Source organism: Zosterops lateralis (assembly GCF_965231275.1).
Source record: "Zosterops lateralis genome assembly, chromosome: 1".
Taxonomy (NCBI): Eukaryota; Metazoa; Chordata; class Aves; order Passeriformes; family Zosteropidae; genus Zosterops; species Zosterops lateralis.
Window position 1 is genome coordinate 80,477,670 of NC_139762.1, and position 19,702 is coordinate 80,497,371.

The 19,702-nt window shown below is 37.6% G+C and overlaps 1 protein-coding gene across 3 annotated transcripts in view; it reads left to right on the plus strand.

Moving 5' to 3' along the window:
• Nucleotides 1-19,702, plus strand: part of CTNND2 (catenin delta 2) — a 419,330-nt gene that overhangs the window by 379,227 nt on the left and 20,401 nt on the right. For 2 of the 3 annotated variants that reach the window (XM_083856451.1, XM_083856450.1), the window contains exons 16-17: nt 3,189-3,399; nt 6,681-6,765. In XM_083856451.1, coding sequence (XP_083712577.1) covers nt 3,189-3,399; nt 6,681-6,765 — 296 coding nt within the window. Of the gene's footprint in view, nt 1-3,188; nt 3,400-6,680; nt 6,766-11,832; nt 11,959-19,702 lie in introns of all 3 variants that reach the window. The other variant, XM_083856449.1, reaches the window with a different exon arrangement.

The following is a 19,702-nucleotide window of genomic DNA, read 5'->3' on the forward strand; positions in this document are numbered from 1 at the left end:
ATAACAGTGTTCAAAGTACTCAAACCACAGAAAATGTGCTCACAGTTCCACATGTTAAAAGATTTTAAGAGCCATGTAAACAATGGCTTGGATCAACTCTGTAGCCCAGCCACTCCCTTCTTCCAGCTGGTGTGCCACCTGTGTTTGGTGAACCTCTGGAAGGACATTTTGACCATGATGCCTGTTGGATTGTGGTCATTTGCTTTACTGACATGGGTGGGCAGCTTCACTGGGAGTGACAGTTCTGTCTTTCACTGGCTCCTGGGGGCAGGGCAGGGAGAGGGAAGCCTGTGTCTCCAACAGACAGCCCCTGGCAGGGAGGCCTGGCATTGACATTACAGGTTCCGCTATAGGGGGGTCTCCACACTGGACACCAGCTGGCACAGCTGCCACAGATGAAATACAGTGACTAAATTTTAGATCTACAAAATGTGAGTCTTCTGGAACTTGCTATCCAAAGGCTAAATTTGATGCAATTCTTGTGGGAGAAAGAAGGGGAGGGCAATTACAAAATCATGCCAAACCCACTCAGAATATATTTTACTTTAAATATGCATCTGATTAAGAATTGAATGGTAGTATTGGGCTGGAATTACTACAACTGCTCAGAATAAGGAATGCTGTACTATCCCACTGTTACACGTTATCTATAAAAAGCCTATTTTTATTGTTTTGAAGTACCTAATACTGACTTGATCTTCTCATGCCTAACTGAAGGGTGTGCACAGCAGAAATGTTAGAACTGCTGAGCATTATACCCTGTTGATTGTGTCTGGTTTCATTTTCCAACTGAGCTTTCCCTGATAGCTCCAAAGCCTTTATTTATTGTAAGAAACATCTTGGGTGTCTGGGCATGTGTGCTGGTGTGAATGCTACTGCCTGGAATACTAGACCAGCTGCAGGAAAAAATCTACTTGGGGCAGCCATCCAGATTTCCTTAGACCCAGTGCTCTGAGATACAGTCTTTGGCTGCTAATGAAATGACCATCATGAACTGGTTCCACCAGAGGACTGAGGTGCTGAGGTACTCCGTTGCAATTTAAGTGAGGTCCAGAAAGAAAAAGGAATATTGGTCTATTCTGGATGTGTGCACAGATTAAAGCAGAAAGTCTTACTGATCGGATTTATCTACTTGTATTTACTCCTGACCAGTGGCAGGCACTGCACAAGAGTAAAAGCTACATCAAATCATAGTTAATTTTTTGAAACACCACCTTAATTTGTGTTGTAAACTGAAGTAATCACTGTAAGTGATATACAACTGTATAGTGATATATTAATGTGTTCATGTTGCACAGAACAGACAGATGCAGGTGAAAATAGCATTATAGACTTTTCTGCAGCAGTATTTCATAAATGTGTAGGGTAAAAGAAGATTTTGAGTTTGCTCAAACAATTTCTGAAAGAGGTGCTAACAACTGTTCAACATCTGATATTAATAATATTGCTTAAAATTGTAACAGTGCAAGTAAATTAAATATTAAATTCAAAGAAATAAAAATGTTTGAGGACAGGATTTGTATTTGTATTGCAGCACACTGGTAAGATTCAAATCCTACTATACACATTTTGTAGGCAGTCTAATGCTTTCTACAATCAGGAATGTTTTTACATAATATAGAGTATTTTATAACACCTTGCATTACCACAAAATCTGTTTGATAATCTTTAACAGTTCAGTACAGAGGTTTAAGTTTTTATCTGTATTATGAATATTGTGTTCAAATGACAGACTGTAGTTCTACCACATCAGGCAAAATTGTGAGAAATAAAAATGATTCAATGTCTGATAGTTAAAAGATGTGATTTTCCTCTTGCCTCTGCTTTCAAATATGGATACAAATAACTGAATTTATGAATTCAGAAATAAGATTTTTAATAAATACGCATAAACATTAATTGATCAGAACATTTTTAAGTTATCAAAAAATCTGATTAAATTACCATATTATATACAATAATCATACCTGATCATTCACAAAATGTGATGTAGATTTCATTGTTAATCATGTTTATATTTTCCAATTTTCCCGTCCTTTTCATCCTGCATGATACACTCATGGTGATTGCTGTATGCAAATTCCTAGCACAGCTGCACTGAAGGTGATTCAGAGTTGTTTCACTGACCTTGGTAATGATTTCATCAGGCCTTTACCTTCTCTGATTTTCTCTTCATCACATTGAAGGATTGAGCAGCCAGTCACCATAGTAGCAATCCTCTAGAACTGATGTGAGGCATATTGTGTATCTGTGCTGGTGCTAATCCTGACACATATATAGCTTTTTTATTATTTTCACAAGCACTACATGACTTTCAGGTGCAATTTTGAAAAAGAAATCTGTTTATTTAAGCATGAAAAAATTATAATAATCTTACAATCATTTAGGTTGAAAAAGATCATCAAGCCCAAACATAATTGACAGAATTTCTTTAACATTTCTATAACATCAATTTCTTTTAATGTTTGATGTGACCATTTAAAAAATTCCTTTCATTTTAGGAAATGTTAAGTTCTGGATGTCAGTGGGTTTTTTTAGTAAAGCCTTGCAAAATGCCAGACTGGAGTAGATGTCAGAAAGGCTGTTCCTTTTCTGGTCATTACGGTGCATACAACTAAGGATGTGTGAAAAAGATGGTATCCTCTTGAGCAACACAGTCTAAGAAACGCTAACAAACCCAGTTAAATTGCTTCATATAGAATAGAATTAACCTTGTACAGTGAAGAAGTTTTCAGAGAAGACCTTTTCCCAAATAACAACATCATTGGGTTTGCATTCACTGTTGTAGTTTTGACAATTGATGCACATTCAATTTATGGTAACAAGCTGTGAGTTGTTTGGTGGGAGATGAGGACTTGCCAAGTTCTGTGAATTGTGGTATTCAGGTTATCTTTATGCATATACTTGGCGTTTGCCATCATAATTCCATTCTCTTATGGGTGTAATGTAGCCATATTGGAAGTCTCTGACTGATGCTGTATGGAAGTATTAACAGAGTCCATAATGTGTGAAATGCTTGAACATGCAATCATATAAATATGGCTTGCTCCAAAATAATACCAGTATCCAATTAGATGACGTGCAATGATGCAAATGGTGCTGTTAGTCTTGCGTGTTTTCCCTGTACTTCTCCATCAGCCTTTATTGCTGTATCTTCTGAATTCTCCCTTCGTTTTCTTTCAACAAAGGCAAGTATGCCATGAGGGATCTGGTCCACCGACTGCCAGGCGCTAACAACAGCAACAGCTCAGCAAGCAAGGCCATGTCTGATGACACCGTTACTGCCATTTGCTGCACTCTGCATGAAGTCATCACTAAAAACATGGAGAATGCCAAGGCCTTACGAGACGCAGGCGGCATTGAGAAACTGGTTGGCATATCTAAGAGTAAAGGAGACAAGTATGTTTTGCAAATCACCTTGCACCTTTTTAACCTCTCCAGTAGTTATTACTAGTCCTGAATGTGTTTGTCTTCTCCGTGCAATTGCGAGTTGAATCCTTTAGTTTCATCAGAAATCACATGCCCAGCGTGTGTGAAGGGTGACAAGAAACAGACAATGCCAATACCAAAAGTCTCCCTCTGCTTTGGTTTATTTTTGATGTGCCATCAGCAGTGTAGGGAGTGCACTCCATGTGCATTTTAAGGAAGAGTAACTGTCTACAGTAGCCCCTACCTCTAAGAAATTGCAGAAGATCCTGATAAACATTAGGGATCAGAGTATTTGAATTGCACCCTGCACAAGGCATGACATGCAGGTAGAGGGGTCCTTTGAAAGGAAGGACCTCACCACAGTTCTGGTACTGCTCCTCTTGATCTAGGAGTGAAGAATTTAAAGTCGTTGTCCCTCTTCACAGCACCCAGCTTTCCCTGCCACCAGCTTGGTAGTAGATCCATGGATTTTCTGACTGGTTGCTTCTGAGAGAGCCATTAGGCTGCTTTGTGAGGCAAAAAATGTCTTGCACACAACTGTGACATTTTCAGAACAGCTATGGTTTCATCTTGTCTGTTTGGCTATGTACACACTCTTCATGAAGAGTTCACTTGTTATCCTTCTTTTGCCTAAAACAGATAGCCTGGTTCTCATATTTGTCAACCTGATGAAGTATAGTGCAATGGGACTATGGCAGTTTGAAAACAAAAAGCCTTCACTGTAGTGTACAAAACCCATCAGTCCACCTACTTGGAGCTGCCATCACACAGCCTACTGCAGCATCAGAGCTCTTAAAGAGCCCCACAAAGCCAGGCCACAACCTGAAGGAAAGATTTATGCACCCTACATTTGGTATGAGAACTTATGCTCGCCTATGTGATCAGAGCATTGCCAGTATAATTTATTCACTTTTCTTTTCCTCTATTGTCACCGCTTTCCTTTCATACCAAATTCATTATTAAAACATTCTTGCATTCAAATTGTAAGGGGTAAAAAGTAGTGTGACCAAGTATGTGATTCCAATTGTGGGAGCTCCCCATGCTCTGCCAATTTATTTATATTTGCATTTTGTTATTATTAAATCTACCTAAATTTTTTGTTTATATTTTCTAGATCAAATTTTCTGACATTCCAAGCAGGTTCATATCCATTTCTCTTAAGCTGAATGTGTATTTCCTCAGAATAATACATTTGTCTACCTGTTCATTATCTGATAAAGAGTACTAATACCTGTTGAGTCTGGAATTTTTGAAGTATCATGGGCAGTTTTAGGAGAATCCAAGGGCATAATTCCCTGTCTGAATATCCCTCATAACTGTGAAAGACATCTATTTCTAATTAATGTAGAGCAGAGTAATTCCAAAGTGCCATTCCAAGTCATGATATGTATCCTTCCTCTCAAGAACTTTGACTTGCAGTCCCGTGTTACTATTTTTACAGATTACTCACTTCTAGAACAGGAAAACTTGTTAACACACAGTGCTGCAAATGCCCATCTAAAGTAAAAGTTCCATTTTTCAGCTTTCAGAAATGTCAGTACTGTGTGCTATTGGTTTGGTTTCTTACAGGTAATTCATTGCTTGAAAACCGAAATTGCTGGTTGTTGGACTGATAGAAAATTCTGACATGCTCACTTTAATACAGTAAACCTCTTCTGTATGAAATCATTTTGTCCAGTATGAAGCAACTGCTTCTGAATGTGCAGGATACTGAACTGGCCATGCATCCTGGTATGTATCAGTGCCAGTAGTGTGGGGCTGGCCCTGATAGCCTTTGAAATATGCCCAGGGCTTGAGCAGTCTCTCTGTATGACTGCATGAGAGAACTGGTGTTCATAAGGTTTTTTATATTGGCCAAGCCCATATCAGCTTCACATAGCTCCTGCCTTTCCTCAGTACTCATGGAGTGGTTGGCACAGTTATTTTCCTGGTTACTCCATACTTATCAGCACCCCACTATCCAGTACAGCTGGAAGTATAATAAAAACAATTATACTTGAAAGGGCTTATCAAAATCCTGTTTACTCACCAATTACCCACCTACTGCTGTACTCTCGGTGAGAAATGGAATAGAAGTGGAAAAAAGCACCAGATAAATTACTAGGGAAATGCTGTATTAATGAATCAGTTGTGTCATAACAACACTTTACCAGCTTGCATGTCAGCTTACCAGTGATCCTTCTCAGAAGTCACAGAATGAACCAAAGCCTGGCCCCTGCCCAAACCAGTAATGTATGCTTGCTACTGGTTTTCTGGTTTCTATTTGATGTTTCAAACTATATTCTTCTGAGTAAAACATAAATCACCTCAGTGACTGCCCAGAACTTCTTCAATCTTCATCTGGACTTAGACCTTTGCAAAGTTTTTTAGCATTCTACTGCTTTATATGTATTTTTGATTCTGCACTGTGTATGCTTCCTTAGTGGGCTGGGTTATCTTCCTGGTCCTTTTCTATTTGACCCTTCCTCACTGAGATGAATACTCTCTGATTTAGATGTTTTTAATTACCTATTTCAGCAGGAATATATGACACCAACTGATTGTAATGATAGTTTAGATCTTCTTTCAAAACTTGTCTGAAGAGAAAGACCATGTGAAATTACATGGTTTTCAACATGACATTGTATTGCTGTCATTAAAGGATAATGGTGTGAGCAAAATCCTAGTCCACATTTGGATTCCTAATGAAATTTATCATAACTTCTTGTAATCGGCTGTATTTCTACCTCTTGGCTCTGCATTTCAAAACCAGTTCTCGTCACCCATCTAGAGTTTCTTTTGGCCACTGCTGAGAGGAGCGTAATGAGCTGAGCACACTGTCCACTGTCCTGAGCTGGAGTTCAGCAGCTTGCAGAGAAAGAAATTCTGCTCTGACTCCTTGTCCTATATGCCAAAAGTTGTAGCATATCTTAGATGCACATAATGCCTGTTGGGCCCTCAAGAATTTGGCCAATTGCCACCTCCTATTCGTCTGCTCTCAGCATAAATTCCTGTGTGTACTGAGATGCACAAGTTTTGCCCCTCACTGATTGATTAGTACTATAAAAAAAATGATATATTGCCCTTGCTTGAAAACACATTGGTCTTCAAGATGCCAAGCAAAGATCTTATGGTATAAACACACTTCATTTGTGGTTTTAAATCCATAGCAATGCATTTGAAAATTGGAATGAATGGTGTCCTTGACTAAATATTCTCTTTCTCACTCTTTTTTTCTCTCTCTCTCCCTTTTTAATGTATGTGTGTAACAGGCATTCGCCTAAAGTGGTGAAAGCAGCATCTCAGGTCCTCAATAGTATGTGGCAGTACAGAGACCTGAGAAGTCTCTACAAGAAGGTAAGGCTTGGGTTTTTTTAGATTTATCATCTTTCATACTGTTATCCAAATTTGGGGGCTGAGAGACTTTAGACCAAAATATTTGTTTATGTGACTGGAAATTCACTTGGAGTTTAAAGTGTCAGATACTTGGAGTTCTTATTTTTTCTTAATTTCTGCTTTTACCATAAAAATACCCTTTGAAAGTATGTGTGGTGTTGAAAAGGGGGTGTGAATTTGATTTTAAAATAAATTCATACAAAAGGTGCTGGATCTGACAGCCCTGGAGAGTGAAATCCTCTGTTCATAGAACAAACGTATGTAAGCTCTCCTACTGGAACAGTTTTCCTTACACCTCTTCACCTTTTTCTGAGGAGATTAACAGATTTCCAGCCCTTCAGCTCCCAAATTTCCTCATGAGATTGTAAACAAGAGTATCTGAAGGAGTGGTGCTTAGGGACCAGCTACATGTGGAGATAGGCTGAAACCTGGTAGCTTTGTTTCTAATCAGCCAACAGACAGTGACATCATATACTTGGTTTTCATGCAGTCTGTTGAGTCCATAGTACCATGCCATTCCCACAGGGCTGCTAACCTCTTGAAAATGAATTGCAGTAGAGTAATGTAACACTGTGAAATAACATTCTATATGGCTTTTTTAACATAAGTGTCTACTTAGTAAATGAAAACATTTACAGTAATTCTTGCTGAATATTTCCAAACTGAATTGCATTCCATGTGAGCATCAGCCTGCAGATTTAGTTCTTCAATGTCTTCTTGCTTGGAATGTCACATCTTATGTAAGTGATATTTGTACTTGGAATCTCATCAGAGAGACCTAAGACTTCATGTGGCATCTTCAGTTCAGGCCCTAGTTAAGGCTGAAGCATAAGGATGGTGAAGTAGGGAAGGTTCACAGTGGTGTGGTCTGTGTTGTATATATTCTGCTCAAGAAAATAGCTTAGTTACATGAAGTGTGTGCACCAAATCTCAAGCTGGCAGAAGCTGACCTTCTGTGTGAAATGCTGTTCTTTTGCATGCCTCAACCCTGCTTGTGTCAAGTCTGAGGAGAGAGGAAGATGATTATTGAGTCTCTCCCATTGTTCACTTCCACTATTTTCAGTCATCCTTGGCAGCCCTAGGGATACCATATGTGAAGACGTTCCAAGTAACAAGCTGGTCCTCAACTGTCCCATTAAGAGGTGGGAACAAACATGAGCTAGAGTAGGCTTTTTCTTGATCCAAGGCAGTAACACACTGGGAGTGTGCATAGCCTGACTTCTGTGCATGTGGGTGGCTGCACTGTAGAGGCTGAGCTGTTCTGCACCATAATCTCTTAGAGGTTCTTACAATATCTGGCTCATGTCCAACCTTCTGTCTGTATATATATATACTGTGATAGAAAAGCATTTTCTGGGGTTGCTCCATGCAGGAGATAATAATGTTTGTGCTGTGTGGCTGCTGAGTTTACTGCTGCCTACGGGACACTGTTGGTTGCTGGTGTGACTGCTGGTGATGGACTTACATATTCAGGTACTAAGTACCTTGCATGCTTACAAGGGCATTTTCCGTGGCCACAAATACTTGTGATATGGACAACAGGACAGACAAGCTTTAGAGATAGCTTCCAGGACACTCATAGCAGACAGATTGTCTATATTACCAGGAAGGGAATTGTATTAATGTCTGTATTACTTAGTTCCTACACAAAATCTTAAAATGAGGATCAGTCTCTGCTACATATTTGCATACTAACTACATGCCATATGTACTGTAAAGCCTTGTATAAATGTGGTTTATTTTAATCAAAATGTTCAGATAGTTAAATACGCCTTTTTTGTTGAAATACATACAATAATCTTTATAAAATTATAATATGTATTAAACTTGCCTGTAATAGGCTGACTGTTAGACTGGCTGAGTTTAACCCTTATTTGGAAGGCAATGGCAATGGCTTTATGATAGGAAAATTAGAGAAGTTTGCATTATACTAGTAGTCAGCTATTTAGGTAATATAAAGATACTGGATCAATGCAATATTTGTTTTGTCCCATTAAAATATATATGTACCAGTAAAAATGAGTGAACATATACTGTAATATGATCAGCACTTTGCAGTATTTTGCACTTGCACAGCCTTTTTTTGAAGTGCAGGTAAATCCCATTGCATAACCATCTGTAATTTGCTCCCATGTACCAAACTATCTATACAATTGCTTTCAAAGAATTGGCCAACAGAGACACAATTTTGTATTGTAATACAAGGAAATTGCAAGCATCCCATTATAGTTAAGTGAAGGCAGCAGCACTTATCTTCTGTTTGAGAAACAATGTAACCAAATAGTTTGAATTGTGGCATATTTTAGAGCTGCACATTCACAATAAAGTAAGAAGTTGTAAAAAGAATAAAAGTATTATTCTTTGTATTAATAGGCAAAGAAGGCAATACATGTTTACTGCTGATACAGTAGGAGTCAGTATATGTAGTCTGACTCCAGTATGACTAGATCAGCAAAAATACTAAAACCTCCTTCATTTTTCTAATTTTGCTCAACATTGCAAGGAACTTCCTATAGCTGGAAGAAGGTAAACTGCACTGACAGAAATCCAGAGTTGGGGATTGGTGTGGATGCTCCTTAAGTCCACAGTGTCTTATGCACTGTGTTCGCAGAGCTGTGCCACAACCTGTACCCTCCACTGTCGCATTCTGTCCAGTGTTCAGGGATTTCCAGGTCTTTGCTGTGTTCTGGCTTTAGTGGGACACACAGACTCATTAGGCTGGACTGACATAGAAAAGGCATAGAAAGTAAACAGCATTCAGATCTGTGAGTAGAGAAATAGTGTTAGATAGTCCTCTGCAGGCTTGTGCTTTGAGGGAAAAAAATGAATTTTGCTCCCTGATGTGGTTAAGTTGGCACTATCCTAACGCAGTCCAACAAGGAGAAGTTGTAAAATGCATCAATATTTCTGGTTGTAAAACAGAAGAAAAAAGGAAGACTTGACAGACAAAGAGGAAGCAATTAGTTTAGTCTTGAAATGAAGGAGTTGCCAGCCACCCCAAAAGTTGCAGGTCCTTCATGATGCAAGAGCTCACAGGAAATACTGCCTAATTTACAAGTGATAGCTGGTAGAGAAATCTAGTCTGAAAAAGTCCACCAAGAAGAAAACAATGGTCAGGTTCAGTCACATATAGACAGTGATTATATTATTTAGTGTGTTTAATTTCTAGAAAGGAGGTGATCACATTTTTCATCAGTAGAGGAAATACAGTCTCCCAAAGACAATATCATCATTTTCAAAATTCTTTGCATTATACAAGCAAGACATATATTCATAAATGATAATTTATCTGTTTTCATGAGTCTGTTCCAAATGACTTAAAATCTCATTTTCAAACATCCTTAATGGTCCCATGGCCCAAAGCCCCCTGGATGGGTCAGTGGCTCAACACTTTGGAAAAACAAGATATAGGAGATATCCCATAACTTGTTCCAATGCTTCAAACTCCTGGTACGCCCCTCCTCTTTAAGAGTCTTGGCAACCTGTTTTATAGAGTGAGCAGGAGAAACAAGTGCTGCTTACAGCATCTGGAAAGTTATCCTGCCCCAGATATGCTTAGCCTCTTAAGGAGGTACAAGGAGCTACTGTGTGGCTTCTTTAAAGGCACCTGTTTTTGTCTCAGTGTCACTGACCCCTACCCCACTCTCTAGGGTATTCACTGGTTGAAGATTTGGGGACACCTGAGAAAACACAGATGTGACTATAAGAGAGAAAATTTCCATTAGCTGGTAAACTCTTCTCCATGTCAGTATTCAAGAAAATAACCAACTACTCTTAAATACAGATAGCTTGTTAAATTACATGAGGAAATTTGAGCAAAAGGGTTGTGCTAAATGACCTTGACATGAAAGAAAATTTATTAGATAAAACCAAGCTTCAATTAGTATTAAATGTGTGTAGTATTAAAGAGCTGGAGGAGCTGTCAGGAAGAATATGTTTTCTATTAATTGGTCTGCTTTGCCTAACTGCTTAGGCTCCAACAAAATATGTTTACATTCTATCATTGTGTTTACACTTACTTACTCTGTCTTCCAGTGTGTAAGTAGAGGTCATGATGAATTTATAGAAAATATTTTTCTTTCCCATGTATTGTAGTAGGTTTCTGTTCTGCACAGAATATTAGAAATGTTTGTCCCATTCACTTCCCCTGAATAAAAATACCACCCAATGCTGGAGGCCAGGGAGGCTGTTGAGGGCGGTTGTCCTTCAGGATGTATTGTGCCATTTACAGCAGGAATACTTTTGTGATAGGCATTTAATGGAGTCACTCTAAAGATGGCCTCGTCTGTCATTGGTTGGAAAAAATAAATAGAATTGCCTGAAGTCTCTGAAGCAGTTAAGGCAGTGTGGATATAGAGAAAGACTTGCTTTTCATGTGACTTTCAGAATAATAGGATGACTTTATGGGAAAGTCCTTTATGACTAAATGTTCCATGACAATTGACAGCATTAAACTTCAAAACCTTAGTCTCAAGGAGTTTTAGGATCCAAAGTCTTTTCTTGAGTAAAATATACCTACTCACCTTTTAAAAATGTTAATTACAACATCCTATCATGTAGACTTGGGACACATTATTTGGATTTTCTTCTGGTAAGGGTATTACTATCAGTCAGACGTCCCCCAAAAGGAAGCTGGTTTAGGTTAAATTTATCTAGTGAAAAGGTCTGTGCAGAACTTAAACCCTACATTAAAGATCTAAATCCAGAGCATAATAATTCCTCAAAAATAGTGGCTTCACTTGAAGGAACTATTCATGTGTTCAGATTGTTCATGAGCATATGTACTTTGCAGTGCTGATCTTTCAGCGGGGCTTAATTTATTTCTGTACAATTGGCAAAAGCTTTTTCATATTAATATATCACCCTCTTAGAAAAAGGATTAATTAATTTAAGATAAACCCCCTTCTGTAATATGAAGCTAAAGCATCATTATAAGGAAGGCATTGTCTAGAGCCCATTTTTATATTAACTATGAAAATGCAAGTACCTGATTAATAAATGATTGACTGATTGATTGATTTATGGCAGTGGGCGTCCCCAAGCTTCAGTGTGACTGATGACAGAGGATTTTCACCAACCCACGACTCTGGGTCATGGCACGCTCAGCATACTCTCTCCCAGAGCCAAGAAACCAGAATCTATTCCCCAACCCAGGTATTCTGGCTGTCAGCTGACCAGTCTTGAATTGTTGTGTTTCATGCATACTGAGATTTGTACCCAGAGCAGTTCTACAGGAGACCATTGAATTAAAAGTAACAAAGCCTAACTGAAGAACATGTTTTTAAGTTGCACAGTTTAATTCACCAAACCCTGTAGATTGTAGATGGGAAGTGTCTCACTTCACCTAGGAGAGTACGTGCAAGGAAGGTGTGCAGAGTTCTGCTCTCTCTGAGGACAGCACGTACACATAGAGTGACAATTGTGTTACATTCATATCCCTGACAATCCTTCTAGCATTGCTCTGATCTTTCTCCTGATTGTCTGGACCTTTCAAAGAGAAGGGAAGCTGTTGATAAGCACTATGTTGCAACAGCAAATTAAATTAATCAAGCACATTGCTTTGTTTTCTGGCACAATGGGATCTCTTAAGGAAAAAAGCAATAGCTGGACATTTCAGTAAGGGAATCCCAGGTAAACTGACACATCTGTAGAAAAATCAGTGTGTCCAAGAGTCAATTAAATACTTAAAATGCTAATTTTCAAAATCTCTATTAAGGGTGATAATGTACCCTTAATATCTTTCAGAAAGAATTATGGGTGATGAAAAGTGGCAGGATTGGCTTGCTTATTTTTTGTTTGTTTGTTTGGGGGTTTTTTTTGGGTTTTTTTTGTCTTTGTTTTTGTTAGGGGCAGTCTTTAATTTGAGGTACTAAAATTCCATGTCCTTAACCAAGTGTATTCTTTTTTTTTCCTTGTAATTTTTTCTTAATAAAATACTACTTTGTGGCAATATGACAAAACCAAAATACCTTCTGCATCTGCACCACATTCTAGTAAGTCCAAGGGACTGTGTTTATGTCTGTGTATTGTGCATGTATGTGTGTATATATATATTACTATTACTATACATGTACAGATATATACACACAGTCATACATATATGTCTGTATATTATATCTGGTAAAATATTTAGAGGAAATTGGAATTTACATGTTTTTTTCTGGCCCCACAGAACATAATAGCTATGCTATTTCTTTGATTCTTTTTGGGTTTTTACACTAAGTTTGCCTGGAAAAGAGAAGACATCAGAGAAGATCTCATTTAAATACTCCAGATATAAATATCTTTCAAGGTTAGGGTAAATCCTTTTCATCTTTAGCTGACAGGAATATAGTTAAAACACCCAGTATTTCATCATCTGATACATTACTTTCTTTTGTTAATTAGGAACTAGGCAAAGTCCTAAATTGACTTTGAATAAAGGAAATGTGGAAATTTTCTGTTGAAGTAAAATACTCTCAAGCCTTTTTAAAACATCATATGAATAATTTTAGTAGAAAGAGATTCTGTAACCAATGTAGCAGAAGAGTTATAGTCTTCAAATGTATATTTTCTTTTTTTCTTTCTTAAGAAACGTGTGATTCGTCTTTAGTTGAGCATTTTAAATGTGGCTTTTTATCAATTGGCAATCTTGTGAAATACTGAATCATGAAATTGTCATTGGATTCAGTACTAGAGAAAAAGTTGGCATTACTGAGTTGCGTGTGTGTGCATTCTTAATTCTGCATTTTATGCTGAATATTACTTTCCAGTGTTCATGCAAGATAGATGTGCCTATCCCAATGCACTCACAAAAATGAAGAATTTCATCATTAGAGCAAAGGCATACTTTGTATTCTGCAGGAAATAACAGGTACCTGCTGCAGAGCAAAGAATAATATGATAATCTTTTCACATTATTTCTTAGAGACATGAAAACCTCTTCAGTGAGCAATGATATGATTGTCTGGAACTTCATTTTTACCTCAATGCTATTTTTTCAATGTAATTTCCACTAGGTAGCATCACCGTATATGTAAACTCACCATTTAACTTACTTCCTCTTTTGATTGGATAAACCTTCCCAGGGATCTTTTTTTAAGAATCATTCAAACCTTTGGCAAGAAAATTTTAACATTTCTGGTTTTTTGATTGCCAATTGCCTGCTTGAATAACACCCTATTTGTCTGTACAATAGGAATTTACATATCATGAGAAAAATCATGAATCCTAAAGGGGACATTGTGAAAATAAATTGAACTGACATACAGAGGCAAACTCTTTGGCTTACGCAGAAGTAGTCAGGAGTATTCACACAGGAAAAAGTGATGTAAAAACCACTCTTGAATTTTTAAAAATAGAGAGAGAAAAATCTCATCATTTGGCAAAACACATAGTGTTTTCACCTGGAGCTGCGCTGTCATTTGAAATCTTTTGACTACTTCTTTAAGAACAATTATTAAAAAGACCAAAATATTACAAAGTGCTAAGTCAAACTGAATGTTGTTTTGATTTCATTTTAATGCCCGTAATTATCATTTCACTTGTGGCATGAAGTGAATATGTTCTGATTTCCTTGGCTTTTTCATCATCTCAAGTAATTTTTTTTGTAGATCCTTCTAACTTTCAGTTTATTAACAATCTCAAACAGTACTAGAAAGATAGAAGGTGATTACTATTAAAAAGTATATTTTGCATGGCCTAAAGAAGGTAGAAAATATTTTGCCATCCAAAATATTAATGTTCTTACCTATATCACAATGACAACACATGGAGGAGTATCAAATCATGTGTTCTGACATCACTTATTAGAAGGAGATGTTCTCAACTGTTTTATCCCTCTGGATTCCATAATTTACTATATATTAATAATCATAATTTATTTTAATAATTTTGCATTTTACATAGTCAAATTCTTTGTGATGCCCTCAACAAAGATTTATTTACTATGCAGTACTACCATTCCTTTAGTTATGGCAGTATTCATGTTTCTCTCTTAAACATTTTGCATGTCTAGGATAATATTGAAAATATTAATAGTAATCTAAAATAATCTGGACTGAATTGAAAATTCAATACCAATGGTCATTTTTCAGGAAAACAGAACTGCCCTTACTTGTACTGTTTCAATAATGAATGAGATTTTAAAAAAAAAATCAGGTATAACTGAGCAAAATTAGAGCAAAACTGATGGATTGTTTTGTTTGGTGTGTTGCTTTCTTTTTTTTTTTCCCCCAAATACTTGTGTGTCTGTTGGAAAATGTATCTTTATGTTTGGTGGTAAATACCTCTATGTGCATACATGTATACACAAACAGGCTGTGTGGATGTAAAACTTCAACACAACACAGAGTATTTAGAAGATGCTGCCTTTAAGTATGATGCCCTCAATACCAACAGGTTGGATATTATGCCAAGTTTCTTCACCCAGAGGGTGGTTGGGCACTGGAACAGGCTCCCAAGAGAAGTGGTCACAGCACCAGCCTGTCAGAGTTCAAGAAGCATTTGGACAATGCCCTCAGGCTCATGGTGTGACTCTTGGGATGATCCTGTGCAGAAGCAAGAGTTAGACTTGATAATTCTGATGGGTCCCTTCCAACTCAGGAGATTTTGTGATTCTCTAATTATATGTCTAAACAAAGATGCCTTGGGGATGTGTAAAGAAATAAACCTTAATGGTTTTAGTTGTGAGCCTAGTATCTGCAGCTATAGTTGACTGTTGCCCTGAGGGCATTGAAGGCATGATAGTACTTCCCTCTGGCATTGAGCATTGTAGCAAGCAATAATTCAACAAATTTAGCAGTAATTCTTCCAGATAATTACTAAGGAGTGCATGAAGCTGGCACCATTCTCATCCAAAATCTGCTAGACTCAAGAGGTGCTAAACAAATGAGAAAAGAAACAGAGTTTATCCAAACAATTGTCTAGGATGAGCCATATATATGTGACACTAAAGCATCCTCAGCATTGATGCTGGCTCTCATGGTAAGCTCTAGCTGATTCATAAGGCAATGATGGGGTATTGTTCACTCAAAAACTCAGGTCCACTCTAAGGTTGCTAAGTACAGATTTAGATGGGATAAATTTAATCTCCTACTTGTGTAAAGTCTGTCCCCAAAGTACTCCACCCTTTGAACTTCTCTGAAGAAAAGAAAATTTAAAATGCAGCCCAGGAGTCAGTATCTTTAACTTAAAGCCTTCTTTCTGAAGGGAACTGTGTAACTGAAGTTTCTGAAATATCCTTAGGGTAGAGCTATAAGGAGGCATCCAGAATCCAAAAGGTTATGCATAGGTCACGTCTACAGATGTTTTTTCAAAAGTATGGTACCTCACAATAAAATCAGATTTTAGTATTTGAAGAGAAAATAAAGACCTAAGAAAATTAATTGCATATCTTTTGGTGCTGGGAACATTTTTAGTCCAATTATTAAATAATGTATTAAATATTTTAAAACTAATATAAACATTAATTATTGAAAAACAATATTTAGCTGGATTCATATGTACAATACTGAAAAAATCCAGAAGTCTTTCTAAAGGCTTTCAAAGGTGTTTTGAAGATACATGCAAAGAGAAACTATTTTTAATTGATGTCAATATTTTTTCTCCAAAATTCATTCAAGGGACATGGTTTCTACCATTCTGAACAAAATGTCATATTTAATTAACTTTTATGCTTAATATTTGCATATCTAGGTTCAGGCACAAGATCAAAGTAGATGTGCAATAAAGAGTATGGGTGAGAAACTCGGCTCCTCTCAGCAGACTTGAACGGTTTATCGGATGCTGTTGAGTGGCTGCTTAGAATTTTGCAAATGAATCAGATCAGTAGAACTTTTACTTGCAGTCATAGCACACTCATGGAGTGCAGAGGGGAGGGAAATCAGTTAATTCCTGTGTCAATCATGGCATATTTCTGTCTCAGAAGTAAATAGTCGAGCTGGGATAGTCAATGAGTAACAGTGGGCATCTGTTGCTGATGCTGAGCTGTGTTGCTGTACTTGCACTATCAACATCCTCGTTCTTCTGGGTTTTATAAGGAGGTCAAAAGTGTTTGTTCAATATGGTCAGTACATGTTAACTCAATCAAAGGTCAATGAAATATTAAGCTGCTGCATCAATATCCTACTTTCAGTTCTTTGATGTTCTACATGATCTAATAATGGGGGGGTAAAAAATACTAGGAAGTCCTTCTCATTTTTTCCTTCTCTTCCTTAAACTGCTAGCAGAATTCAAAAATGCCCTAAATATGTCTGCCATTTCAGACAAGAAAGAAACCTTATCTTTTGAAAGGAGTCTCTTTTATAGTATGTGTGCTTTGTTCTGAGAGTTTTACTTCCTTTACTTGCTGATAGAGTTTGTCTTGATGAAGGACCTGTAGCTACTTCTTCCTGCAAAAAGTAGAAATGAGAAGTTTCACTGGAAGTTTCTGAATGGGTTTTATCACTTTTAATTGTACAGAGCGCTTTTAGAGAAAGTTGAGGATCCTCTAAATTGAGAGTTGTAGTCTTTGGTCCAACAGCATATTTCTCTTTGAGTTAATAATACTTACTTCACAAACTGTCAAAGGTGTATCAGTAAAAAATAATGTGCATTTCTATTATTAATGTCCATGTGTGCTGGTGAACTACATGTTCAAAGCAGAATATCCTTAAACTCACACACCTTAGCAGTAATCAGTTGGATCTCTAACTCTCTGATTTAAGTGTATTATGCACAAACTTTTGACCTAAAACCAAGGACAGCATGAGTTCCTCCAGTGGGTTTTCTGAAGGGGCACTAATTCCTATTATGTCAAACAGCTCCACATTTGGATAAACTGATGCTTTGTTTTCAGCTGCACTGCTGCTCTTTGGGGAGCACAAACTACTAATGGCTCTTGATCTTGGTCAGTATCATCAGTACTACTGTGTTCTTTATCATAAGGAAGAACAGTGAAAATTTTACTCTGATAATGATTTTTTCATGTTTTACACTCACAGGTATAATAGAAGAGTTGTATCTGATTGATTTTCTGGTTAAATGTATGAAAAGTGAGAGTAAGAGGTGTTGATTGTTTTCTAGCCTTTTGAAGGACAGTAGATTTAAGAAACTGACCCTGACCATAAAGGAGTACTTATCTCTCTCCTGAAATTTTATGGTCAACAGCCAGAGTTTGCATTTTTAGATCATATATGTGTTAAGATAGGTGGAATTTCATTACTGGAATGAAAATTACAATACAAATCAAAAATCAATGTACACATTTTCTTGCAGGCAAGGGCTTTTTTGTATGTACAAGATACAAGCAAGAATAGTTCTTTTGTGATTCCAACAATTTAAATTATAGCTTATATACCTTATGCAGGAGAAAATAGAAGAACAGAAATTCTACTGCCTTCATTTCCTCTAAAATATATTAAAACAATTTTATTTCTGTATAAGAGGCAAAGTGATGCTTTGAGAAATGAATGCATTTTATTTTATTGCAATGTTTTGAAAGTTTTATTTTTTGGCTGCAAATAACCTTAGCAAAATGAATAATGAACTCTGCCGTGTCTGAAGTCTTGTCCTTCATGCTTTGCCTCACATACAATTCTCTTTTCTTGCAGCTATTTTATTCATCAGATTAGGTCTTGTCATCTTTGCAATTCACACAACAGGAAATCAATAATTAATTATGGATAGGTAAAGCAATGCCTCACTGATTGCCTAAAACATCCAAGACTTGCACTCTATAAAACCACCAGGGATAATTTCCTAGCTGTTTCTCACTTGAATAGATTTGGCAAGTAATTAGCGCTATCTTTCCCTCATCGTGTGTCTCTTCATAGCTAAAAGCAAGGGATGAGGTGCAAAAATTAAGGTACAAGATCTGTGATTAGAAGATGATAACAATGCACATCAGAAAGTTCATTTGAAAAAAGAGAAAAGTCACCAAGGCCATCTGTGGTACTTTGAAAGAAAAAAAAATGGATGATACTCTCAGAAGAATATAATATGCCTTGCACTGCAATGGAAGAGAAAAACAGGGAGAGAAAATATTGTAGATTATTTTGAGATGGAGTGCTGACAGTAGGAGAATAATGGTGTTGCTTTCAGAGAAGCTGAGATGGAGGCTGGGAGGTACATGTCTCATTTCAAAAAAAAATGAGTTTAACCACCGATTCTGAAAATGTCACTTCAAAGAGCCTACAGAAAACTTAATAATCCTCAGCCAGTGCCAGACAGTTTTGCTGCAGTTAATGACTGTCTGACTAGGAGCCCTTCTTTAAGCCTCATGCTGCCCTAAATACGTATTTCAATATGTATTTATATTTCAGCTTCTTAGGCAATTGAGCTTCTGCTGTGTCTGGGATGCAGAAACGGTCACTTATAAGTGAAAACCATTTGTACATTGAAATTCAGATGAGAAGCACTGAGGTCAAGCCCACTGCTCCAGACAGGAGATGGAAGCAGTGTGTGTGTCACACAGCTGCACCAGCTGTGGAGCAACATAACAGCCCCAGCACTGGGCACTGGGACAGAGGACTGAGGGTCCCTGGGAGAGGTGGCTGCTCCAGTGGAGCTCTGCTCCCTGCCTGGCCCTTCCCTGGTCCTTCCCTGCCTGGCCCTGCTGCTGCTGCTCTTTGCCTTGGCTCAAGTGATGGCACTGCTCCCATGGGGCTCTCAGCAGAGACTCCATCCTCTGCCCCCAGTTAGGTCTGTGCAGGGGAGGAGGGAGAGCCCTTCCTCAGAGGCTCACACAGGAGTGGTACTCCCAGCATGACCTTTAACCAGCAAACAACCAGCTTCATCATCATCATCGTCATGAAAAGGCATAGCAAGCAAGCTGTGCTTTCCTTTAAACGCTTTGGCTAACTTCTCATCCTGTCACCAAATCCTGCTCTTTTATCCAAATTAATGTAATATTTTTAAAGCCCCCAAATGTGATGAATTT